At 38.6% G+C, this 27,281-nt stretch overlaps 2 protein-coding genes across 5 annotated transcripts in view; one reads left to right on the plus strand and one right to left on the minus strand.

The window, feature by feature from the left end:
- GOLT1B (golgi transport 1B) overlaps positions 1-330 on the minus strand; it is a 14,829-nt gene extending 14,499 nt beyond the window's left edge. The window contains exon 1 of one of the 2 annotated variants that reach the window (XM_006773150.2): positions 134-330. In XM_006773150.2, the coding sequence (XP_006773213.1) occupies positions 134-158 (25 nt within the window). In that variant the 5' untranslated portion in view covers positions 159-330. The remainder of the gene's footprint in view (positions 1-133) is intronic. The other variant, XM_006773149.2, reaches the window with a different exon arrangement.
- A 90-nt stretch (positions 331-420) lies between these two features.
- Positions 421-27,253, plus strand: RECQL (RecQ like helicase). 3 transcript variants are annotated; one of them, XM_006773151.2, is made up of 15 exons: positions 421-502; positions 3,033-3,080; positions 12,333-12,530; positions 13,824-14,003; positions 15,008-15,114; positions 16,327-16,525; positions 18,088-18,254; positions 18,971-19,052; positions 20,060-20,208; positions 20,298-20,415; positions 21,680-21,818; positions 23,447-23,538; positions 24,658-24,877; positions 25,807-25,936; positions 26,727-27,253. In XM_006773151.2, exons 2-15 carry the CDS (start codon positions 3,065-3,067, stop codon positions 26,877-26,879), a joined length of 1,950 nt encoding a protein of 649 aa, XP_006773214.1. In that variant the 5' UTR covers positions 421-502; positions 3,033-3,064; the 3' UTR covers positions 26,880-27,253. The 3 variants fall into 3 exon arrangements, with proteins under 3 accessions (XP_006773214.1, XP_015425567.1, XP_015425568.1); XM_015570081.1 differs by lacking the exon at positions 421-502 and adding an exon at positions 541-1,171; XM_015570082.1 differs by lacking the exon at positions 421-502 and adding an exon at positions 1,663-2,270.
- Positions 27,254-27,281: the final 28 nt, after the last annotated feature.

Raw genomic sequence — 27,281 nt, forward strand, 5'->3', positions numbered from 1 at the left:
CGCCGCTCCCTGTGCGGAGCTTCATTCATTTCCCCGCACCGGGGGGTGGGGGAAACGGGCGGGAGAGCCCCCGCCCCCGCCCCAGCAAAGGGTATTTAGGGCTCAAGGCAGGGACCCCGGGGCAGGCGCTTACTCTGGGTGTCCGTTAAGGAGATCATGGCTGCTGGGGTCCTTGCTGGGGTGAGGACAGCACCTCGAGGAAACCAGAGCGTGAAGCAAAGACGCGAGTCTGAAGCCGGGAAGCGACCCAAGAGACAGCCGCCACGTCTTCCGGAAACACGCAGCCATCCCCATCCCAGCTTGGAGGCGGCTTCCGATTGGCTCAATCCGCTCCCGATATCAACCAATGATGTGGAGGCTTGTTCGGTGACGCGCGGGAGGCCACGCCCCTTGGCCAATGAGAGAAGGGTCTGACTTGCCATTGGTGGATCGGGCCGACCCGGAAGGGTGGATGCTCGCGGCTGGGGTGCGGAGAAAGCCGGGTGGCGGGAACTTTTTACGGGTAAGTCGCGCGTGGTTCTGAGTCGGGGCGCTTTGGGGTCGGAGGCTGGGGAGGTCTGGAAGGCCCGGGTGCGGGGTTCCTGAACGGCTTCTCCGGTTACGTTTTGAAAGGGCTGGTTTTCCTCTTCCTGCCTGAAGGCGAGGCCCGTCTGTTAGGGGTCACTGTCTTCCACATTGGCAGGGGAGACAGCAGGGAAACCCAGGCCCTTAGGACACGCTCGTTTGATCTCCAGCCTTTTGCATGCAGCAAGCGTGGTCACCAAAGCCTGTTGATTGGAAGCCGTCGTTTATTGGGAACACCGTTGGGAGGGTGTATTATTATATTATTGTATTATTATATTGCTGCTGTCTGTAAACGCAGGTGGCGGGGGAAGGGGGGTGGATGTGTGTCTGATTTAACCTGTGGCACCTCAGTGGCATTTCCTCCAGCATCGATGACTGGGTGAGACACGGTGAGAGATTTCCTGTGGGTGCTCTCAAAAATTCAGAAACATCAGAAGCGAAACCGATGAGTCATGGAAGTAGTGAAAGCTTGCTGTTGACCAAAAAAAAAAACCAGTTCGCTAACCAAGAGCACTCGAGCCAAAACATGTAATGAGGCTCAGGGGTGTGTTGTTAAAACAGCTGATATAGTGAGAAGGTAGTGGCTGCTTATCTTCAAAGTGATTGGGTATAGTATTAGCATTTTCTTAATTGATAGGGAATTTGGTTAGTGGTTACTACATATCAACCTTGGGAAATTGTTTAAGTTTCATTCACATTTCCAGAGGCTAAATGAGAAATGGCCCAGGTTAAGTTAGTTATACAAAGTAAGCTCAGTTAAGCTCTGCTTGTGAGACTAAACGGTTTTTTTGTTTGTTTATGCTCAGGTAGGCTTTGTTTGTGGTTTTTTACATTGCCTAGCTATACTTCTGACAGACCTGCTGTAGCTCATTAATTTCTGACCATATTAAGGTATCTTTTAATATTAAATCACATCATTTGGGGAAGGAATTTATGAGGTTTTTTGACAGTATAATCAAAGAAGTAATTTAAAACTGTGTGTGTGTGTGTGTGTGTGTGTGTGTGTGTGTGTGTGTGATACTATAGTGGGGGGGGAGGGGGGGTGTTGTAGAATGTATTCTTTCCTAAGAGTAGAGATAGTTTCTGCTTTCAATCTCTGCAAACTTGAGCCTGAACTACATGCAAGGCACTTTGCTAGGCTATGTGAATACAAAGGGAAGAGCCTCAACCCCTGCCCTGCGGGAAAACCTTGCGCTCTACGGAAGGAGAATTATGTTTCCACAAGAGCTGTTTATATAGATAAAGAAGTCTTTGGTTCTCCTACTTCAAACAGGTTATATTCCAAACTCAGCAAGGCAAAGAGGATCCTGCCTATCTTCCCAGCCTAGTGGTGGTTTCAGAATTCTGTGGTAGGAAGGGCATAAGGTCAGCATTCTGGTTCAGGTAGAGTCATGCTGAAGTAACCTTTGGGGAACATTCTAAATTACTTCTAGAAAATGTTGGTTGTCCATATCAGAGTTAGGGGAGGTGTTGGTGGGGATTAAAGTTCCTAACCTAAAGTTCCTACTCTCAAGCCGCATCTCCTTCCACTTGCTCATATGTACTCTCTCTTACGTTTTAGTCATTCATAGGTATTTAGAGGTTCTTAATATAAACCATGTGTTGTTTTTTCCCTACTTCTGAGCTTTTCAGGTTCTCTTCTGAAATTTATGAACTCCCACTCCACCATAGAATGCCAAATCCTTTTTTAAGATTGAGCCTAAATTGTAAGTCTTTAAAGCAAGTATTCAGTAAAATGTTAAACGATTAATTTGGGTATTTATGTTGGTAGATTTTGCTTAACCTGGGACATTTGAATCTATCCAACTTGTTATTTATAAGATAGGTTCTATCCCAGTTTTACAAGTACGGAAAGAAGCTGAGAGGAACAGGGTGTGTAATTTTGCTAAAATCACACAGTGCTTTAGTACTAACTATTAAACCTCAAATATTTGCTCTTTTTTGTTATATCACTTTTTATCTGGTAATTGTTGTTGTTTTACTTACCTTGTACTTATTATACTAGAGGCCTGGTGCACGAAGTTCGTGCAGGGAACGGGCCTAAGCCATCAGCCAGACATCCTTAGTGCTGCAGCAGAGGCAGGAGAGGCTCCCGTCACTGCCACTGCAGGTGGCTTGAGCCTGGCTTCTGGCTGAGTTCACTGACCACCAGGGGGCAGCTCCTGCATTGAGCGTCTGCCCCCTGGTGGTCAGTGCACGTCATAGTGACCAGTCATTTTGCCATTTGGTCCATTTTGTATGTTAGCTTTTTATTATATAGGATGTTTATGTGACTTTGGACACTTCTGAAAAAATTGAGAATTTTCCATAAAAATTAGTAAGAACCATGTAGTTCTTTTTTAAAGGGTCCTTATGTGTTACTTTCTAACATTTTTTTTGTTCTTAATCATGTCAGAATATCATTGATTGAGCATAATCAGTAGTACTGTTTTAAAAAAATGTTGCTATTATTTTTCTTTCATTTTTAGAAAGAAATTTGGATCTCTAATTCAGTGTTGGAATGGCATCTGTTTCAGGTTAGTGGAAATAATTACATTTTTTTTCCATTCTGTTCCGTTTCTACTCGTATGTTCTTTGAAAAAAATATTTGCTTTTCTCTGTACCTTCACTTTAACTTTGCTGTGAACTTTAAACTGTTCTAAAAGTCTTAATAAAAATAAATAAATACAATAAATTTAAAACATATTTGTTTTAAAAATTCTGATTATAGCCCAGGCTCGTTAGAACAGTGTCCCGATATGCCAAGGTTGTGGGTTCATCCCTGGTCAGGTCACATACAGGAATCAACCAATGAATGTATAAATAAGTGGAACAACAAATCTATGTCTGTCTCTCTCTCTCCCCCCCCACCATGTCTCCCCCTACACCCTCTTTCTAAAGTCAATCAATAAATTAAAAAATTAAGAAATTTCTGATTTTAGAAATGCTTTTTTTTAGATTAAAAAAAAGTGTGTATTTTTAAATATTGATTTTTGAGAGAGGAAGAAAAAAGGGCAGAGAGAAACATCAATGATAGGAAAGAACATTACTTGGCTGCCTCCTGCACACCCCACACTGGGGATTGAGCCTGCAACCTTACTGGGAATCCGGAATCGAACTGTGACCCCCTGGTTCACGGGTTGATGGTTAACCGCTGAGCCATACCCGCTGGGCTGTTTTTTTCAGATTTTTAGAAATTATGGTAAGTATACATTACAAAATTTACCATTTTAACTATTTTTTTGTAATTCTCACCTAAAGATATGATTTTCATTGAATCTAGAGAAGAGGAAGGGAGATGGGGAGAGAGAGAGAAACATCAATTGCCTCGTGAACGCCCTGACTGGGGATCAAACTCACAACCCGTGTATGTGTCCTGACCTAGAATTGAGCCCATCACCTTTTGGTATATGGGATGACACTCCAATCAACTGAGCCATGCCAGCCAGGGCATCATTTTAACGTTTTTTTTTTAATCCTCACCTGAGGATATTTTTTCCATTGATTTTTCAGAGAGAGTGGAAGGGAGGGAGGAGGCATTAAGAGAGAGAGAAACATCAATGTAAGAGAGACACATCAATTGGTTGCCTTCTACATGGGTCCTGACAAGGGATTGGTTTGAGGGCTGACACTCTAACCACTGAGCCAGGGTGCATTTTAACTTTTTTAAGTGTACGATTCAGTGGCATTAAGTGCCTTCACATTGTTGTGCACGCATCACCAATATCCATCGCCCCAACTTTTTCATCTTCCCAAACTGAAACTCTGTATCCAATTAAACAGTAACTCCTGATTGCACCCTTTCTTGCAACCCCTGGTAACGCTACTCCACTTTTTTCTAGGAATTTTGATTGTTCTAGGCACTTCATTTAAGTGGAATCATGTAATATTTGTCCTTTTGTGTCTCGATTATCTCACTTAGCATAATGCCTTTGAGGTTCATCCATTTTGTAACATGTTTCTTTTTAAGGCTGAATAGTATTCCATTGTATGTACATTAAGTCTTTTATTTATCCATTTGTCTGTCCCTGGACATATGGGTTGTTGCTCCTTTTGGCCAATAGGGACTAATGCTGCTGTGAACATTGGTGTATAAATATCTGAGTCCCTACTTTCAGCTGTTGGGTTTATACCCAGAAATGGAATTGCTAGATCACAAGTTGATTTTTTTGAGTAACTTGCCATACTATTTTCCTTGGTGGTTGCACCATTTTATATTCCCACTAGCAATACACAAGGGTTCCAAGGAAAATATATGGGTTTTTTTTTGATAGAATTCTAGGAACCTAAAAATTGTAAAGTAGAAAATACCAATCACTTCTAATCTTATGTTGAGATTAATATTATAACATTTAATTTATTATTAAAATTTTAAAACATTTTGTACATATTGTTTTGTAATGTGATTTATAAACACATAATGCAAATATAGAATATAGACATATTATTGAATAAATTGTAGGTTGTAAATATTCTAATACCTGCATTGTATTTTGTTGTTTTGAAGTGACATTAAATAAATAATATTTTATTGTTGAACTTTTATACTGTTTTTATTTTTAAAACATAAAGAAATTCTGCCTCGAGCATCTATGAATTGCAAGTTTTGTGTGCTCCTCTGATTATTTCTTTAAGATACAGTCCTATAAGTGGAGTTATTTCAAATGTCTTTAAAATATAAAAGAAAAACATCCATTTTACCTTTCCCAGACAGATACGCTTGGTATTTTGATATATGTCTATTCATTATTTGTTCCTGTGAACTTGACCAGATTCTACTGTGCTTATTAGTGATATCTTGCTATTTATTTGGTTAAGAGGTGATGGCAGGGGTGCTGTGTATATAAAATTTGCTAATACATACTAGTTCTAATAGTAGGGTGACAAGATTAGTTTTTTCAAACTTTAAAGAAGGGGCTTTCTTAAATATGAGACATGTCCCTCCTCTCTTCCCCCTCCCCTGCCCCCCCCAACACATACAACTTTATAATTTATTTCAATATAAACATGAAAAAATAGTGACATAGGTTTTGGCTTTGACTCATGCCTCCTTCTCATACCCTGAGGGTTAATAATAAATGGTCAAAATTTAAGTTATGTTAAATGCTAACCCAAGCAATCTTTACTTAGAAATTAAAATGAGGGTTTAAGAGATGTCACTGAACCTCACAACTCAGTTCAGCATGATCATTTTGGGATTGCATATGTTATTTTACTTCAGACTTCAGCTTTATCCGTGGAGTATGACTTTAAAATAACTGAACAATGAAATAGGTAAATTTTATTTAAGTAGAGATGCTTATTTCAAATAACTGCTTTCATAATATGTACCCCTTTCAAAGAAATCTAACTTCTATTCTATCCATTTGTTGAACTGTATTTGAACTGCCTCTTTGAGGTTGCCTTCAGGTAGTTTGCTACTTTGGATCTGACAGCTTCAGTGCTGGTAAATCACTTTCCTTTCAGTGTTAACTTCAGTTTGTGATATTGTTAGAAAACGTGCTGTTTCTGAAGAATGGCACCTCCCATGCATCAGCTGTAAGCCTAGAAACACTGCAGTGTGATCCCCACTCAGTTCAGTGTGCTCTTGAGATACCGTTGCCTTAGTAAGCCCTGTGTACTTGTAATCCCTCTTCATTATTGATTAAAGTCATATACTTGACTTTTCAATCACATTTCATATAGTAAAGTCTTGTATATGCCAGCATTGGAGATGATATAATTTTGGACAAAAAAATTAAAATACCCCAACTTACTACAACTAGCTGTACCTTTTAATATTTTTAGGCAATCATGATTTTGTCAAAGATATGATGTGACTTTGTACCATGGATTGACATTACATCTCTGTCAGGTAGGGTTTGATCAGAGAAACAGAGCCACTCTGAGTGATATAAGGGATTATGTGATTGTGGGAAGTGTTAGGTTCTCTATGTATGTTTCCTGTGTGTCTGGCACTGGGCCTGAAGTTGGCAGAATCAGCAGTCAGGAAAAGAAGATGTGATGGGGAATGCAAAAATAAACTGCTACCTGTGAAGATGGTCTGTTTCTTACTAGCATCTGTATTAGTGTCTCATTGCCTCACATCTTCCAATTTGGATGCTGCAGCCACATCAGAGAGCTGGTGTACTTCACATGAAGTTGCATGCAACTGGCTGAGGCTTCAGAGAAGCTGAAGAAGGTGAACCAACAGTTCCTGGAGGAGCTGCAAGCCCTGCTGTTTTCCCAAGGATATTGAGCAGCAGCTGGAGTTGTGGGCACAGGTGCTGCCCCATGCCAATGAGGTCACCAGCCCTGACCTTGCACTGACCTACTTAAATATGGCAAATGCGGCCACTGCATCACTTCCACCTTCCAAAGCTTTGGCAGAGTTCTCTGTGCCCTAACCTAGATCTATGCAGGGAAAGAATTTTGGGAAATGTAGTTCTAGCTTAGCTAAGTTATCACAGTACAAAGCCACCAGACTTCACCCTTTGCCTTCAGGGTATCCATAGACTTCTCTTTTAATCTATACTAACAAAAGGGTAATATGCTAATAGACCAGACATCTTCCGGAGGACTATCTGGATGTCCTTCCTGACGAAGCCGGGCCCGAGCCCGGGAGAAACTGCCTGTCCCGCAGTCCCAGGCACCAGTGCCTGCAGCCCTGGAGAGGGAGAAAAGCCGCCCGCCCTGCAGTCCCAGGTGCCTGTGGCTGCGGCCTGGGTGAAGCTGCTTGCCCACGGTCCCCTGTGGCTGTGGCCAGCCTGTGGGAGGCCTGGGTGCCTGCGGCCGGCCAGAGGGAGGGAAGCGAGGGTCCAGGGTGCCTGCGGCCAGTTGGAGGAGGGAATCCTGAGTCCTGGGTGTGGGGCTGAGGCAGAGGCGGTTGGGGCGATCAGGCAGGCAGGCAGGCGAGCGGTTAGGAGCCAGCAGTCCCGGATTGCGAGAGGCATGTGGATATGATGTGCACTGACCACCAGGGGGCAGATGCTCAATGCAGGAGCTGCCCCCTGGTGGTCAGTGCGCTCCCACAGGGGGAGTGTCACTCAGCCAGCAGTCGGGTGCACAGCTGGCGAGTGCAGTGGTGGTGATGGGAGCCTCTCCCACATCCGCACCAGCGCTAAGGAGCAGTGAGCAGGTGGGCAGTAAGGAGCAAGCGGTCCCGGACTGCGAGAGGGTGCAGGCTGGGCTGAGGGACCCCCCCCCCTTCCTCCAGTGCACGAATTTTGTGCACCGGGCCTCTAGTATTCAAATAAAGGAAGTAGCAGAATGATGCTTCTGCTTAATGTGTCACCAACTATCCTGTACACAACCAGATACAAACTAAACTCTACAGAAGAGGGCACAAATTCTACTTATCTTTTGATGATGCTTATTCCTCTTTTTGATGAATCACATCCTCCTTGATAATCCTCCAGTGGTTCTCAACCTTCCTAATGCCGCGACCCTTTAATATAGTTCCTCATGCTGTGGTGACCCCCAACCATAAAATTATTTTGGTTGCTACTTCATAACTGTAATTTTGCTACTGTTAGGAATCGTAATGTAAATATCTGATATGCAGGATGTATTTTCGAACGATGCGACCCACAGGTTGAGAACTGCTGCAGCTAATTCCTGAGATAGGAAGTTAGCTACTATTGACACTTTTTTTCTTTTTGATAGAGGAATAGGAGAAGGGACAAAAACAACAACAAAAAAACCCCACCAACAAGAACGAAAAACCCAAACTTGGTTTATATACAAATACTAGGGGCCCAGTGAACGAATTTGTGTACCTTGAAAGGAACTGTGGGCCCTGAGGCTGTGGTGGGCACAGGGGCGGGTCTTGGCTCATCCTCTGTGCCCCCGCCCTGCCCCTCCCACCATGGCCCCCGGTCCCCTGTCTGCCAGCAGCCCCCGCTCCTGCTGCTGCTCCCACGCTCTGACCTACACTCTGACAGTGCCTCACACCTGCTGATGGCACGGAGCTATTGGGGCTGGTGCCAGCAGCGGGTGTGAGTGGGGCTGATGCCGTCAGCAGGTGCTGCCCAGATCGCCCCTCATTAGCAGAGGAAGGTGGAGAAGCCCTCAGAAGCGATTGGGGCTGGCAGCCACTGCTTGCACCCACTGACAGCGCCTACCGATTGGGACCAGCACTGGGCGCCGACTGCGGGTGCGAGTGGGGCTGGCGCCAGCATCAGGTGCAAGTGCCGGGCAGAACTGCAGCACACGGGAGCAAAGAATTTTTAGTAACCACCAGCAACTGGTTGTTCGATTGTTCAGCCGTTCGGTCTATTTGCATATTAGCCTTTTATTATATAGGATCAAAATAAGGAAGAAAGTCTTAGAGGTATTGCAGTCTTATATCTTACTGCCAATGTTCGATGATTTCTGAAAATTTATTTTCCTTTTCCGAATACATAATTGCCCTGATAAGTTTCTCTGGAGGAGACTAGTGGAAAGATTTACTACATAAAGTTTTAGCTATGTAGTAGCGTCCTTCCTCAAAGGGCCCCAACCTGCACTTTATTCAAGGGACTCTGGGTCTATAAATTGGCTCATTTTTGGGGATTGGATGAAGGATGGCAACTCTTGTGGTGATTCAAATCAGACTTATGTTTACCAGAATCAGGGCTTTGTATTCTACCTATACAAATCTAATTATCTGTTTCCACCTCAGCAACATCATGACCAACTAGCCAATGCCAAAGACCTTTGAGAGTCAGACTATTCTGATTACTGCTGCTCTGTTGCCTGTTATGGCAATCGCCATCTACCTTTTCTTTGGTCATGAATTGCCATCATTTAGTCCCTGTATCTTAGAATCCATCATTCTCATTGATTCAGGTTGTCTAGTTTAAAGGCAGTACTTCCCACTGTCGTTCCTGACTTGCAGAGAACAGCCACTCCAGAGCTCTTCAGGGATGCTAAGGCTCCCCTCATGACTGTATTTCTCATCATCTTGGTGAAGGGAGCATCTTCTGGATCCTGTTGCGGGTACAGCAAGAGAGTGGATGATCCATTTACCTGATAATCCACTCTAGCACTCCCATCTCCCCAAGCCCCTGGATCCCCTCGTGTATAGTATACCCGGGAAGTTCTGGCCTTCAGCTTCTTTGGGATTTACACTTGTGTTGTTCCATCCAACTTTCTTATATTCATCTTCGGGGCCCGGTTTCTGGCTACCAACTAAGTAAATTATTAGAGCTACTCCTGGGCACTATTTTAGCACACTAATTCCAGAATTTCTTACCGAGTCCATACTAATAAGTTAAGTTTTATTTAATATTATTTTCTATCCACCCTGATTTAATACCCTTAGGATCTCTTCCCATATTTATTCTCTAGGTTTCTGGTGGTATATATTGGCAAATGCAACTCTGGTGTGTTTTGTGTCTTCTCATGGGTTGCACTTTTAATACCTCAGCCTCTAGGGCAGCGGTTCTCAACCTGTGGGTCGTGACCCCTTTGGGGGTCAAACAACCCTTTCAGGGGGTCGCCTAAGACCATCGGAAAACACATATATAATTACATATTGTTTTAGTGATTAATCACTACGCTTTAATTATGTTCAATTTGTAACAATGAAAATACATCCTGCATATCAGATATTTACATTACGATTCATAACAGTAGCAAAATTATAGTTATGAAGTAGCAACGAAAATAATTGTATGGTTGGGGGTCACCACAATATGAGGAACTGTATTAAAGGGTCGCGGCATTAGGAAGGTTGAGAACCACTGATCTAGAGCGTCCTGGGTACTGAAGAACTAAGAGGTGGTGGGGGGAGATCCTTAGGGAGATGAGCAGTCCTTTGCAAAACAACCACCTCAGGAAAGACCATTAAAGGCATTCAGGCAGGAGAAAGCTGTTTCAGAAAGGGAAGGGCAAAAGAGAGTTGGCAGATTCAGTGCTCAAGGTCCCCTGTTTCATTGGAATCTGCCCAGATGTTCCCATCCCAGTTGCAGAGTGACACTTTGTCCTTAACTTTAATACGAGTCCCCGCAAAGCTGGGGATTCAGTTTACATTGTATTACAGCCATCTGCGGGATTTAGACTTAGGGTTGGTATTCACTATCTTGACCCTGTAGCAACTTTGAGGCCCTGCATTTCTCTCCCCAAGTCCTCCAGTATACTTCAAAGAAACCAGTCGTTGCCATTATTTTCACCAAAATGTTCTGTGTCAGGAAACACTTGGCCACCCAAGTATTAAGTAAGACACCAGTATAATTAAGTGTGACACTTATACTGGTGTCTACAGATTAGGATTTAAATAACTCTGTCTCCTGCATGCCATGGAATACCATTGCCCCTTTTATCACTGCAAACAAAGGGCATCAGTATCTTTAGATCTAATCAGATCAGAGGCCCAATTTCAGGTGGCCCAGAAGCAATTCAGAGAACCCACCCTTAAGTTTCTGTTCATCTGGAACAGCACTGGGTGTTGGCTAGGTTTCAATCAGATATAAGGGATTTCTTATAGGGACTAGTTCCTGCATAATCACTGGAGCTGGTTACGCAGTCCCCTGCTGGACCTGAAGTCAGTAGTGCCAGCATTAGGGATGGGAAGATGGATGTGAAGTGTGGGTGGGTAAGGATCAGCTGAAACCCACAAGGACTATGTGGAACCCTCCTGTCTCTCACTGGGAATCATGGTGGTGTGTCACTGCCTACAAGGATCTGACTTCATGGATGCTGGTGCCTTGCCGAAGATCTGGTGTAGTTGCTACGGCCAGTTGCACATGAAGTTGGTCAAGGATTCAGAGAAGCCGTGGGCCAAGCTACTGCCCTGGGGAGATTCATCAGGGCCTGGAGGAACTGGCTCTGCCCCATGCCAACAAGGTGAGGCAGCAGATCCACGACAACATGAGTGCGCTGCAACAGCATTTGACCTTATGCCAACCGTCTGAATGTAAATCAGCCTGCTCTTTCTTCCACCCTCCACATCTCATGCAGAGTTCACTTGTGGCCAGTCCTAACCCAGAATCCTACAGGGAAGGGAATTCTGTCAGTTGGTACAATACAAAGTCACCACAACATCCGATTTTAAATAACCATAGACTTTATCTCATGAAAAGGCATTAAAAATGAACACTGAATAATGCAGGCAGATGTTTTGGACACACCAACAACATCTTTAAATTTTTTACAGCTTCCTTTTGATATGGTATCAAAAGGAATCTCACTTTGACTTTGTCTGATTAGAATACATTAAGGCTCCTTTATAAATTAATGATGGAGTTGTAATGTTAATTTTAATAGTACATGACTTTTTTTTACTTGTTATATCATCTTGTTTATAATTATTGAATCCTTATATGCCACTATATGAGCCTAAATGTGAATGTTTTTGTGAAAAATAGCTAAGAAGTTAGGGGACTGCTTTTAAATAGCTTGCGTTTGCTTCATAGTTGGGTTACTTGATTTAGGAGATTGTTGGGCCACTGCCCTACAACATAATTAAAATAGGTATCATTTGTAAATGCTTAACTTGTACCAGATACTGTGTCAAGAACCTTCCATATGTTATCTCACTTAATCCTGTATAATAGTGCTATGAAACCTAGGTTTTATCCCCATTTTACAGATGGGGAAATTGAGGCTCAGTTAAGTACCTTGCCCCAGGTCACTCAGCAGGTAAGAGGAGGACCTGAGATTTACTAGTAAGTCAGGTCTGTGTGACTCCAAAACAATGCTCTTAACCACACTGAAGAATTTATAAGCTTGTCTGTGATTTCGATGGTGAGGAATATTAAAAAATTATTAGGGAAACCTAAAATTGTAATTGACTGTGTTGTCATTGTATCTTTTTTCCTCCCTCATAGCTCTAACTGAGGAATTGGATTCGGTGAACAATGAGCTACATGCAGTAGACATTCAAATTCAGGAACTTCTGGAGAGGCAACAAGAGCTTACTCAGAAAAAAACCATCCTAACAAACAGAATAAAGCAGTGTTTGGAGGATTCTGATGCTGGGGGAAGCAATGAATGTGATTCTTCACCTGCCTCTTGGAATAAAGAAGGTTTATTTATTTTTTTTATTTGCTAGTTTTTTTCTTCTTTCTTTAAACTGGAGTTAAATCGCTGTACTGGGGTCAGTGCTTTCCAGTACGTTTAGAGGTGAAACTGGCCATTCCTTAAGTGGCGTGGGAAGCTTAGAGGCAGACCGTTTTCTACCCATGTTCTGTAGTCTTTTAAAATTAAGCTTTTATTATTCAGACTATTATTTTTTTCCAAATATGGTTAACAGCATTAATGTTAACAGCATGAATCAATGCTTGGAAAAGTGAGATATTTATTTTAACTAAATTTTCACTAGACAAAATTAAACGATTAAGAAAAAAAATCAAACTTTTTGCCAAAGTCTAGTTCATTTCCCTTCTCTACTGAACAAACCTTTTTTGATTTAAGTTCCTTCAGAGCATCGTGTGTATCACTAATTTTCGTGGGTGACAGAGAAAGTCAAATACTACATCATTTCTCTTATATGTGGGATCTAAAAATTAAAACAAAACAGAAACAGACTTATAAATGCAGAGAACAGAGGGTTGCCAGATAGGACAGTGATTGGGGGAATGGGTGAAAAAGGTGAAGGGATTAAGTAGTACAAATTGGCAGTTACAAAATAGTCACGTGAGTGTAAAGCACGGCATAGAGAATATTAATCAATAACATTGTCATAACTATGGTGTCAAGTTGTTACTAGACTTATGGGGGATCACTTTATAAGTTATATAAATGTCTCACCACTGTACTGTACACCTGAAACTAATATAATATTGAATGTCAACTGTAATTGAAAAGGAAATAAACATTGATGAACAACCAAAAATAATCATAAAAGGAATACTGTAACTTGAGAAGGAATTGCAGTGCTTTTGTGGGCCTTATTTTTTAGTGATTCACTTATAAACAAGATATTTACACCAAAAATTCCAGATAATGGTTAGCTTTGTTCATGATATTTGAGTATTTTATGATACTTTGAATTCCTTGATTGACTTTCAGATGGTTTTTCAAATATCTTCTTTTGTGAAAGTTAATTCTCAACTGGCAAATGCTTTGATTTTTTCCTGATATAGTAGCTTTTTTTTCCTGAGGTACGATTTCTTACTGTATATCATTAAATTTGCTTTTGCTTTAGTTTTGTGACTTAAACTAATCTCAAAATTGTTCTTATGAAAGTTAAATTGTCCATAGTATTAAAAATATTATATATATTTATCTGATCCTGCTCTTATAAAAGCACCTATGCACATGTGTCTCCTTATAGTCCTAAACAATCTAATATATTTAGCTTATTTTTCTCTTTCTAGATTTTCCATGGTCTGATAAAGTTAAAGATGTTCTGCAAAATGTCTTTAAACTGGAGAAGTTCAGACTGCTTCAGCTTGAAACTATTAATGTAACAATGTCTGGAAAGGATGTATTTCTTGTTATGCCTACAGGAGGTGGAAAGAGCTTATGCTACCAGTTACCAGCATTATGTTCAGATGGTATGTATTAATAAAGAGTTATTCTAAATTGAAGAAATGTTACTTCTCTCTCTCTCTCTTTCTCTCTCTCTCTCTCTCTATATATATGTATATATATATATGTATATGTATATATATATATGTACAGTATATACTTTAAAATATATTTTAATTGATTTTAGAGAAAGGAAAGGAAAGGAAGAGAGAGAGAGAAAACATTGATTGGTTGTCTCCCCTACGCACCCTGACCAGGACCGAACCCACAACTTGGGCATTTGCCCTGATGGAGAATCGAACCAGGGATCTTTTGATGCTCTGTTGCTCAACCAACTGAGCCACACTGTCCAGGGCTCTCTTAATATATTTTTAAGTATTCAAAAAAATAGTTAAACAGGACTACCCTCTTTCTGCGGTTATTTTAAGGAACAAACTATAGGAACTTGAGGTCATATGTTTTTAACAATGTAGAATAACTCTTAGAGCTGTCAACACTTTCAGTTATAAGAGAAACAAGATCTATTGCCAGAACTTCATTTAGTCAATACACTGTTCACTGATTTCCATTCAGAATAAATTAATCTGGTACAGGAAGTGGATGAATACCCATGAAACATTTTCAATTCTATAGATTGCTATGGTTTTTATGGGGAAGTAGGCAGCTTTGGAATAACTTTTGCCTGATGTAACTGGATAGTATTTTATTTTACTGAGATTACCAATACTGATTGTTAAAAATGATAGTGAATTCAAAATTCAAAATATAATATCAATCTTTATGTTTGTAGGACTGAATAAGGGAAGAGATTTCTGTTTAATCTTAAATTTGCTTTATTTGGCTTAGGATCATTTATTCGTATCTCCCTCCTATATTAATGAGGATAAGAAATAGATAGTATACTGCTAAAGTTGCATTGAAAATTAGTCTGAATTAATGGGTAGTGCCCACAAGTTATGGTAAAGAAGGTGACTTGTTGGAACTTGTTCTGGTGGTGGTATAAAATTGAAAGTCGATTTTTCTTTTTCAGGTTTTACACTTGTGATTTGCCCATTGATTTCTCTTATGGAAGACCAATTAATGGTTTTAAAACAATTAGAAATTCCAGCTACCATGTTAAATGCTTCTAGTTCTAAGGTATGGTTCTGTATTATTTGTTTATTGTGTTATAAGTCTTCCCTGAAGTAGGGGCCTTAACTATCATTGAGTTGCTTATAAAATTAAAACTGATTACTACTTATATCAGGAGTTGTAAACTACTGCTAAAGGGCCATTTCTAGCCCATTTCCTATTTTGTATGGTTTGTGAGTTAAGATAGATTTTTATATTTTTAAATGGTTAAGAGAAAAATAATACATTTTGTGAAGTGTGAAAATACTATGAGATTTAGATTTTAGTGTCCATAAATAAAGTTTTATTGGAACATAACCATGCTCACTCATTTATACTTACTCTGCCAGAAGTTGTAGTATTTTATTTTTGCATCTGCCCATTTCTGAGGAGATAGCCTTATGTTTGCTCCCCTAAGATTTCTGGGACATTTAGGACCAGTTGAAATGTTTAATACACTTTGTCTATTTCTTAACAAAATTAGGACTATCTCAAGGAGTTAACATACTGCTTTCTGGGATGATGAAAGCAGTTTTGATTTTCTCTTTCTATCACATTCAGCATTGTTTCTTTACACTTCTTTGAGTCCTAATCAAATGAGAAGGAAAATTATGACATCTACTGGGCAAAATATTATATAAAATAGTAACAAAGCAAAATATATAAAATAGTAACAAATATTATATAAAATAGTAACTTATCTCTTAAGATTTATTGTTATATATAACATATAAATATATATTTCATATTATAAAATTTTAATTCAATGAATAAGATAGTTTATAAAACAAAAAAAAAGATTTTGAGTAGATATGACAGCATCATTAGAGCAGGTAATTAAGAATAAATTATGTTCACAGAGATCGGCAGTGTTACAAATGTAATGTTAAGATTAATAAAAAACACACCTTTGTAGTCATAGTTATTACAAACAATTTAGAATTATGCCGTCATAGAATAAATGCTTATTTGAGTATCTTGACATTCATTTCTTATTCTTTTTTTGTCAAATGAGATTATGCTTTTATCAACAGTTTGGGTGTAAGTAAATTGCTAAAATTCTATTTACACAACTGCCATGAAGTTTAGTACTGGGACATGATTTCCATTTTAATGAACTAAATATCTGCTGTTAAACAGCCCCAGGCTATTGCTTTTGAGTAATGAACATCTTCTACCACTTAGTATTGCAGTTTGTTAGCTTAGTTCTACTATCGTGTCTATTTTTCCTTTCAATAGGAGCATGTGAAATGGGTTCATGCTGAAATGGTAAATAAAAACTCCAAGCTAAAGCTCATTTATGTGACTCCAGAGAAAATTGCAAAAAGCAAAATGTTTATGTCAAGACTAGAGAAAGCCTACGAAGCAAGGAGATTTACCCGAATAGCTGTGGATGAAGTTCACTGCTGCAGTCACTGGGGTCATGATTTCAGACCCGGTATGTATGTGGTAGCCGGAAAACTTGGTATTGGGGACTATTTTCTTACTCAGCTTTACATGATGGAAAATTCCTACTTCCATTAAAATGATCCTCTTGGGTAGTTATTACTCCTTTTCTTTTGCCTTAATATAAGGAGAGTCAAGAGGCAAAATCTTTCTCTTTACTCCCTCTAAGGGAGTATTTAGTTTAATTATCTTTGTCCTTTAAAACATATGTCTGTTAGCAAAAATACTGTTCTACCTTTAGCCATAAAGATTTACTGATGAAGTTGGGGCTGCAAGGCAAGCCTGGGTCCGGGTGCCTGCCCGCAGCCGGAGGGAAACCCAGGTTCCGGGTGCCAGAGGGAAGCCGGTGCCAGCAGCTGGGGGGAAGGAAGGCCTACTCTTGCATGAATTTTGTGAGTTGGGCTTCTAGTGTTGAATAAAAGTGGAGAAGTGGACATCCTTACCTTGTTCATGGTTTTAGAGGGAAAACTTTTCAGTTCTAACTTGCAACCATAGAGGAATATAGTTCCCTACTTACTGGCCTTGATAATAGATCTAAGCATCACATCAAGCTGTGATTTAGCCTCACTGAACTGCTTGCTGTTATCTCAACTTCTCGAGTCATTTCATGCCAGTGTGTGTGCTGTTTCCTCTGCCTGATGTTTTCCTCCTCCCTTCCTAGGAAGTCTGCTTATTCTTCAAGACCCAATTCAAATGTTAGCTCCTGGAAGTTTCACAACTTCGCAAATGGTTACTTTCTCTCTGTAGTTTCATAGTCCTTAGTATTTAGCAATTTCTTTTTCACTTTTTTCTAAATAATTTACGTATTTAAGGACAACTTATCTAGTGATGTAGATGTGTATGACAAGTTTGAGCCCAGAATGTTTCCCCTGAAAGAGGTTATATAAAAAGCAGTGCCCTCACCAAGCTTTTTCTGGTCTGAACTTCCCACTCTTGGATGCTTCTGGTGATAGAAGGCTTTAGGCCAGTGCTCGGCAAACTCATTAGTGAACAGAGCCAAATATCAACAGTACAACGATTGAAATTTCTTTGGAGAGCCAAATTTTTTAAACTGAAACTATATAGGTAGGTACATTGTTATTAACTTAATTAGGGTACTCCTAAGGCTTAGGAAGAAGAGCCACACTCAAGGGGCCAAAGAGCCGCATGTGGCTCGTGAGCCGCAGTTTGCTGACCATGGGTTTAGGCTGATGACCTCTTTTATCTCTTGTCAGTTGTAATAGATACAAATACTATGGCTACTCCCACTGCCTCTTAAATCCCCTGTTCACCAGGTGTAGACCAGTGCATAGCTTACTAGAAATGGTAGGTATTTCCTCTCTTCAACAGGGAGTCCATCTGTGGCCAAGAACAGTGTTTTCAACGAATCAACTAAAAGTATAAGAAAGCCCACCTATTCAAAAAGACTAGGCTGCGCCTGCAGATTTACTGAGATTGCTAGCTAGGCCATCAAAGTACAGCAAGCCTTGGTTATCTCCATCATGTTAAAAGGCTTCATTTACTCTGTTCCTTAAAGGACAGAAAGAGGGCCACTTTGTATTTTCTTTTTTCCAGATTATAAGGCACTTGGTATCTTAAAGCGCCAGTTCCCGAACACAGCACTGATTGGGCTGACTGCGACCGCAACCAGTCATGTTTTGAAGGATGCTCAAAAAATACTGTGTGTTGAGAAGTGTTTTACTTTTACAGCTTCTTTTAATCGGCCAAATCTTTATTACGAGGTATGTAACTTCTGTGAAGGGTCATAGCAGAGAGGTTACCTTTTCATTATGCTTACCAGTATTCACATGAGTAACAGTGAACTATATTTAAAAAGCTTTTAAAATCAGGAGGTAATTATAAGATGCATTAATTAATGCCTTCTTCTGATATCTCTTGTGCTGCATATTCTTTGTTAGTTTAAGTAGATGTTGCCTTGTTAAATTTATATTTTTTCTTGTGCAAGAGTGGAAAAAGAGCATAGATGGACACCAAGGATCCTAATGACATCCTATTAAAATTAATTATGAAATAATACAAAATTAGTATTCCATTAAAGATTTTCTAACCCCCCTATTTAGATTATATTTGATATATAACTTTGAAAGTTAAATAACCTAACAGTTTTTTTTTCTTTTTTAGTTCTTTTAAGAATAGACAATATTTTTGAGTTTTCATTGAATAGTTATTACATGGTTTATGTTTTTATAAAAGTAGCACTAGAAAATAAAGTCTCCATCTTTACAAGTTATTCACTGCTTCTGTGCCTCCTCATCTCTGGTAAAATTAAAAATAATGATGAAGAAGAAGTAGGAGGTGGTGGGTGAGGCAGATGGGGTGAGTGAAGGAATAATAGGAAAAAACACAGTGTTCATGAAAGAATCACACCTTGAAAGATGTAAGTAAGTGACTACTTGGTACTCATTAAGTTACTTTTTAATAAGTTAGCTTTTTTTAGGTTCGTCAAAAGCCTTCAAACACTGAAGATTTTATTGAGGATATTGTAAAGGTCATTAATGGGAGATACAAAGGGCAATCAGGTAATAAAATAACAAACCAACTTTTTAGACAGAGAGAACTTTCAAAAAGTAATTAATATTATACTGATATACTGATAAATGATTAACACCAAAAAATATTAAGGTAATGCATGGCAGAGGATACTTGAACATGTTATGGTAAAATTAATTTGCTTGGCCATCTTAGAAACTGTATGCGGCATTTGCTAACTGTCTGATTTATTTTTGCTTATTTACACTTAATTGTTTTAAGGAATGGACCTAATTTCATAATGTTAATTTTCAGTAGCACATATTCATTCAGTAAATATACACTGTATATAAGATAGAAGTAACCACTGATGATCTAAAACGGATGTAAAATGCAGTCCCTTATAGTAAAGGACATGTTAAAGAAATAAATAGAACATATTGAATGAGTTAAGTATTGATGGAGTTCAGAGCAGGTATAACTGTGTTTCAGGATTAATGAACAGGCAAGTATTACTGAAGCAAAGAGTTTGTATAAAAGCGGCATTTCAAAACTGTTCTATAGATTTTCAGGAGATATGAATGGGTACCCCAGGTAAAGTGAGTTCCAGGGTCAAATAAGTTTGAAAAAGGCTGCAACTAGCTATTTTTCTCTCCTGAGAGTCATGGGGTGTATCTGTTTTGACCAGCCTACAAACAAAGAGAGAAACTTAACTTAGTTTAATGCATTGCTCCCCAAACTCATTTGCACCTGGAACTTTTTTCACAGAACACTGGCTAATCTCTTATGGAGCTGTGAGGCATCAGTTTGAGAAATACTCTGTAGTGGGAAATAAAGTTGGAGAGAGGAAAGAGGCAATGAGATCCAATACCTGTGGCTCAGGGCTCATGTCTGCTGGTGATCAAATCGTGAATTATACCAAAAAAATCAATATGTGTCGGGGCCTTGAAATTTTTCATAAATTATCTTCCCCTGTATTACCAGTAATCACTATTTTGAGTGTTAAAAATTCTCTTCCAGGATTATAAATCTAACAATTGGACATATTTTACTACAGGAATCATTTATTGCTTTTCTCAGAAGGACTCTGAGCAAGTTACAGGTAGTTTACAGAAATTGGGAATTCGTGCAGGTGCATACCATGCCAACATGGAACCAGAAGATAAGACCAAGGTTCACAGAAGATGGTCAGCCAATGAAATTCAGGTTAGGTAGATATCTTCAATAGAAACTTAACTCACCTTTAAGAGTATTTTCACTTGACTTAATTAACATGAAATGTTAAAACATTTTAGGTAGTGGTGGCAACGGTTGCATTTGGTATGGGAATTGATAAACCAGATGTGAGATTTGTTATTCATCATTCAATGAGTAAATCTATGGAAAATTATTACCAGGAGAGTGGACGTGCAGGTATGTATAACTCAATACCAGAGTCATTTTTAAAAAAAGCTTTTCCAGAAAACACACTATAAGTGATGTTTAATAATTCTATATTTTTAATCTTTATTGGCTACTATTTTTAGAATAACATGTCTTTTTCACAGTTTAATCTTACTTGCCAATGGAGAAATTTTACTTATGTGTATTCTATTAGAGTGTTATGAATTATTTCTTCAGTTTCCTAAGATAATTTGATATCCATCTTTGTCTCCTGAGTTTTTAATTAGTGGTTTCAACTCTGTAACTTAAGTAACTGGATTACTTATGGACACATTATTTTTTAATTCTCACCTGAGGGGGAGAAAAACATCCATGTGAGAAACATAGATGGGTTGCCTCCTGTATGCGCCCGGACAGGGATTGAACCCACAACCTTTTGGTGTACAGGGCGATGTTCCAGCCACCCAGCCAGAGCTGGATACATTTTTAAATTATGAAAGCTGAGCCCTGACCGGTTTGGCTCAGTGTATAAATCAGTGGTCAGCAAACCGCGGCTCGTGAGCCACATGCGGCTCTTGGCCCCTTGAGTGTGGCTCTTCCACAAAATACCATGTGCGGGCCCGCACATACAGTGCAATGGAAACTTCGAGGCCCATGCGCAGAAGTCGGTTTTCTGAATGGTCCCAGGTTCGATTCCAGTCAAGGGCATGTACCTTGGTTGCTGGCACATCCCCAGTAGGGGGTGTGCAGGAGGCAGCTGATTGATGTTTCTTTCTCATTGATATTTCTAACTCTCTATCCCTCTCCCTTCCTCTCTGTAAAAAATCAAGAAACTATGTTTTAAAAAAAATAAAGTTGAATGTTAGTAAGTCTTTTAGTCATTTATAAAAAATTTGAACCCTGGCTGGTTTGGCTCAGTGGACGGAAATTTGGCCTGCAGACTGAAGGGTCCCAGGTTTGATTCCAGTCAAGGGCACATACCCGGGTTGTGGGCTCAGTCCCCAGTGGGGGGCGTGCGGGAGGCAGCTGATCAGTGATTCTCTCTCATCAATGTTTCTATCTCTCTCCCTCTCCCTTCCTCTCTGAAATCAATAAAAGTATATTAAAAAAATAAATAATAAATAAATAAATTTGAGGGCAGTTGTTATAAATTAACTTTCACTTTTTTGCCTGAAATTTATAGATATATTATACTTAGACAATGAAGCATAGCCAGCTGATTTTGCATATATTATTTTTGCTTGCTTTGAATTTTTAAAGTAATTATGCAATCTCAAGATCTTTCCTACTACAGGTAGAGATGACACGAAAGCGGACTGTATTTTGTATTATGGCTTTGGAGACATATTCAGAATCAGTTCAATGGTGGTGATGGAGAATGTGGGGCAACAAAAGCTTTATGAGATGGTGTCATACTGTCAAAACATAAGCAAGTAAGCCACATGTCTTTTCATAACTTTTGTCAGTTAGAGACAAACACAATGTGAAAGTATATGATGTTCCTGTGAGTACTTAGGAAAGTCAGTAAATACATTGGTAAAACTTCAAGTGCAAACAAGTAAAAGTAGTGTATGAAGTGTAAGAACAAGTACATGAACCTGCAAGATCTGCCTTAATCCAAGAAAAGATATTCTCTCTCAGATAATTCTCCAAAACTCTGTTTTACTGAAGAGTCTGATATAGTGAGTTCAAGCCTTTTTTTTTCCCCTCCAGTACTGGTGTGTAGCTTTAATAATTATGTGCAGGTGTATAAGAGGAGTTTTGAGAGTTGAGCTCAGTAACACATACCAACCATCCTACCAGCTGATGGACTGATGAAATAATTGAGAGCAGGGTCCAGTTTCTTCTTAAGAAATAAATTTTAATCTATTTAGGGTACATTTAATTAGACCATATAGCTCCCTGATGGCTTTTCTGTCTGTCATCTTTGAACTCTTATTACCCATCACATAAAAATGACTCATAATTTTTATATAAGCAGTAACCAGTGACAGAAAATGGTATTTCTTTCCTATAGATGCTACAATAATCTAGTTAAAGAAATGAGAAAAAGAACATTTTTCTTAGATGTCCAGTAGACCCCCATGAAGCATATTTTGGGGTTTAGACTCAAATGAATACTATAAAGTACAAGAAACTATCAGGAAGATTTTTTTAATAGTAAAATATTGAATCTCAAAATGAATCTCAGACAACGTCTTAAAAGCTATGTTTATCAAGTACGTATGGAAAAAATTATATGTGGTGGGCAAAGTGCCCACAGATATCCACATCCAAATCCCAGCAACCTGTGAGTATGTTACCTTACATGGCAAAAGGGAATTAAGGTTACAAATGGAATTAGGGTTGCTAATCAGCTGACCTTAAAATAGGGAGACTAACTTGGATTATTTGGATGGGCCCAGTATAATCACAAAGGTCCTTAAATTTGGAAGGAGGCAGAGATGGGGAAGGGGTCAGAGTGATATGATGTGAAGACTCAACCCAGTGTGCTTGACTTTAAAGATGAAGGAAAGGGGGCCATGAGCCAAGGAATGCAGGCAGTCTCTAGAAACTGGAAAAGGTAGAAAAACAGATTCTGTCCTCTAGCGCCTCCAGAAGAAATATAGCCCTGCTTACACCTTGATTTTAACCCAGCAAGATCCATGTCAAACTTCTTTTTTTTTTTTTAAATGTAATTGAAAAAATTTTATTTTTATTTTAATTTTTTTTTATTTAATTTTTTATTACAAAGGGTATTACATATATGTCCATTTTTTCCCCCCACCCTAGACAGTCCCCTAGCCTCCCCTATCCCCCAGTGTCTTATGTCCATTGGTTATGCTTATATGCATGCATACAAGTCCTTTGGTTGATCTCTTACCTCCCTACCTCCCACCCCCCAACCCTCCCCGGCCTACTAACCTATAGAAATGTAACATAATAAATGCGTTAAGACTGAGTTTGTGGTAATGATATGGCAGCAATAGGAAACTTACACAAGATATAATTCTGCATTTTGAAATAGGGATTCTTAAAACATTATTAGATAACATAATTTGTATCTCTGAATGTGTTGCAGATGTCGCCGTGTATTGATAGCTCAACATTTTGATGAAGTATGGAACTCAGAAGCGTGCAACAAAATGTGTGATAATTGTTGTAAAGACATTTGTGAGTTCATTGTTTTTTGAACCTTTATAGGCTAATATATATACATACACACACACACACACACACATACTAGAGGCCCAATGCATGGAATTTGTGCAAGGGGCTTGGCCCTCACAGCCGTGGCGGCTGCCTCGGCCCTCACAGCCCTGGCTTCATCCAGAAGGTCATCTGTTCTAATTAGCATATTACACTTTTATTATTATAGATGGGTAGGACTACATGAGGGCAGTATTTGATTTAAAAATAGATTTAAAAGATTAAACGTGTGAATAGAATTTGCCAGATTCAAAAGTAACAACATGGTTTTGAAACAAAGGCAAATAAAAGGAAAAGCCATATTGTGTGTATATATTTTATGTTGCTATTACTGAAGGCATGTGAAATTTTTAAGAAATGAATAGTCTGAATAGAAATGCTATTTATGTAAGATAAGGCTAATCTCATGATAATCTCTAATACTTTATAGTAACTGATTAGGAAAATAAAGTTTTAAAACTTTACTAGTATTTTAACTATTTCATTCTGTGTTTGGGGGTTGTACTCGAAGAGCTGGACTAACCAGTTCCTGAGTTCTGATGCCTTGGTGGATGAAGGTCATCAGTATTTTAAGTTTACACCTAGAGAAACTTGTTTTGCTGACCAAATTAATAAGAGTCTGATATATAAAATAGACCAATAATTGGGGATATCTGTTCAGAACATTCTTGTCTCTGTATCTGACTAGCTATGAAGCCATACTAGTTTTCAGGAAATTGCTTAATGAGCACACATCAGGTAAATAAGCAGAATAGATTGACTCTCCTATAAACACCTCTCAGTATCTGCATCATCATGTCTGGCAAATACTCTTTGGTTCCAGAGCACACCCAAAGGCCGCCTGATACTAGGTTATTTTTTTGACATCACTGTAAATCTCAGTGTTTTAAAGAGTTTACAACTTAGGTTAGTGCCAGACTTGGGGAATAGCCTAGTTTTAATTCAGAACATATTAATAAACCAGTGTGTAGGGTGGCTCACAATGATGACTTGTTTTGAAACCAGTTTAACCACTTAGGATAGACTATCTTTGCCCTAATTTCTAAATCCCAATTGTCTGTAACTATGCCTCTTTGATTATAGCATTTGAAAGAAAGAATGTAACAGCCTACTGCAGAGATCTAATCAAAATCCTGCAGCAGGCAGAGGAAATGAATGAAAAGCTCACTCCACTGAAACTGATCGATTCTTGGATGGGAAGGGGAGCAGCAAAATTGAGAGTAGCAGGTGTTGTTCCTCCCACACTCCCTCGTGAAGACCTGGAGAAAATTATTGCGCACTTTCTTCTACAGCAGTATCTTAAGTATATACCAACCCCCTTCTTGTCCTTTCATGTTGTCTTTATAATTTTTTTTAAAACAGTACACGGTTTTATTTATTTTAAAATGTTTTTATTGATTTCACAGAGGAAGAGGGAGAGATAGAAACATGAATGATGAGACAGAATAATTGATCGGCTGCCTCCCGCATGCCCCCAACTGGGTAGTGAGGCTGCAACCAGGGTATGTGCCCCAAAACTTCCTGGTTCATAGGTCATTGCTCAACTACTGAGCCATGCTGGCCAGGCTACTTTTATTTTTTTATTCATGGAATAAATATATATATTCTTCCAAAAAGATTACTTTTAAGAAACTCTAATTTGGAATATGTAACAATAATGATAATAATTACAGAATACTTTACATATAATTTTTACATATATTCATTTAATCTTAGCAACATGGTGAGATGAGACTAGATATTCTATCTTAATTTTAGAAATAAGGAAACAGACTTTATAGGCATTAGCTATATCTCAGTACAGCCATAAATAGGAGATATGTTAAACTTAAGAAGAAATAAAACAGTAAAATGTCTAAAACCAGTACCATAAGAATGATGACTTATTCAATCACAAGAATAAAAAATTGGGAAAATATTTTCTTCCACAAAATGTAATGTCTTTATGATTATTTCTCATTTTTATAAATGCCTCAAAACAAATGGTTTTGTGGTTGTTTCATGTGAATGTTAAACACTACAGAAAATATACTTAAACTCCAACTATAATTGATTAGTGTCAATAAAAACGCACAAAATGAAAATACTTTCTATAAAGATAAACTGTATTTTTGTAGTGTATTTTTCATTATTTCTTATCAATATATGACTTAGAATTATTGCACTTATGGTTATTTTTGTTTCCTATAACTCCTCAAAACCCTTCTGATTGGTGGTCTTTATCTTCTGCAGAGAAGACTACAGTTTTACAGCTTACGCTACCATTTCCTATTTGAAAACCGGACCTAAAGCTCACCTTCTGAACAACGAGGCACATGTTATTACTATGCAAGTAAAGAAGTCCACGCAGACCTATTTCAGGGTAACTATTTTCAAATATTTAAAAAATACATTCAAGCCTATGGATGCTTTTCTTTAATTAGTACTCTCCTAAGTCCAGTTGAACATAAGAGGTAAGTCAGCGTTCTTAGAATCTGGGTATGGAAGACATAAAGTGGGAGAATTTAGACTAGCTTTTTAATATAGAGGAATTTATAACCTCTGGAATGTGAAGACCATTTTAATGTCTAATTTTGTGATACACCTTGCTCTCATGGTGATCAGTGTTGGTTGAGAAGTCTGCCTCTGTGGCAGAGGTTGAAAAGCAGTTATAAACTAAGTACTCTCAAGCCTGCAAAAGCATGCCATATACAATTGTGTCTAAGGACACTTTAAGTGTTCTTTATGGTTTCTCTGATGGTATAGACCAGTGATGGCGAACTTATGACATGCGTGTCAGAGGTGACATGAGAACTCACTTTTGGGGTTGATTTTTCTTTGTTAAATGGCATTTAATTATATAAAATAAATATCAAAAATATAAGTCTTTGTTTTACTATGGTTGCAAATATCAAAAAATTTCTATATGTGACACGGCACCAGAGTTACATTAGGGTTTTTCAAAATGCTGACACGCCAAGCTCAAAAAGGTTCGCCATCACTGGGATAGACCCTTCTATTCAAGATGGGACTCATATGTGAGTAGAAATTTGAAGATAGAAAACCAGACCACTGGACACTTCAAGAGCTAACTGATATAGAAGGATATTATGAATCTCATGAGAAAACAAAATTAACTGAATTTTTACCAGGTGTTTGTTATTGTTTTGTAGATTGAATCATCTCAAACTTGTCATTCTGAAGGATCTGATAAAAAGAAGGAAGGAAAAAATTCGGGCAACTTCCAGAAGAAATCTGCAAACATACTTCAGCAATCTGATACTAAGAATACAGGGGCTAAGAAAAGAAAAATTGATGATGCATGAGATGAATGTTTCTAAATTTTCCAAGAAAACAGTTTTATGCATGCATGTACCATTATTTTTATAGCTTAAATTTTAAGACACTTTCATTAATATTTTATATATGTGAAGCTATATTTTAAGAACTTCTCTCTAAGTATTGAAGACTTGAGAATTTGAGAACTTTTGACAATTTAAGAGCATGAATTGCATACATTTACAGTGTGAAATGAGGGGAAAAATAAATTTTTAATGCAAAACCCTTTAAAAGTAAAATAGTTAAGGGAGTAAGTTCACATAACTATCTTAAGCTCTTTATGCCTTGTAATTTTTTTTTGACAGAACTATCTTTTGACAGCAGTGTTGTTGTACTGAGAATTTTACATAGGCTCATCACAGAGTGAGTACCCTCAGGTTATAACATGT

Source organism: Myotis davidii, unplaced genomic scaffold (genome assembly GCF_000327345.1).
Source record: "Myotis davidii unplaced genomic scaffold, ASM32734v1 scaffold346, whole genome shotgun sequence".
Taxonomy (NCBI): domain Eukaryota; kingdom Metazoa; phylum Chordata; class Mammalia; order Chiroptera; family Vespertilionidae; genus Myotis; species Myotis davidii.

Coding starts and splice junctions, on each gene's coding strand:
- RECQL (XM_006773151.2), top strand. Junction 18,255..18,970: donor GGCCAAATCTTTATTACGAG/GTATGTAACTTC, acceptor AGCTTTTTTTAG/GTTCGTCAAAAGCCTTCAAA. Junction 20,416..21,679: donor CCAGGAGAGTGGACGTGCAG/GTATGTATAACT, acceptor TTCCTACTACAG/GTAGAGATGACACGAAAGCG.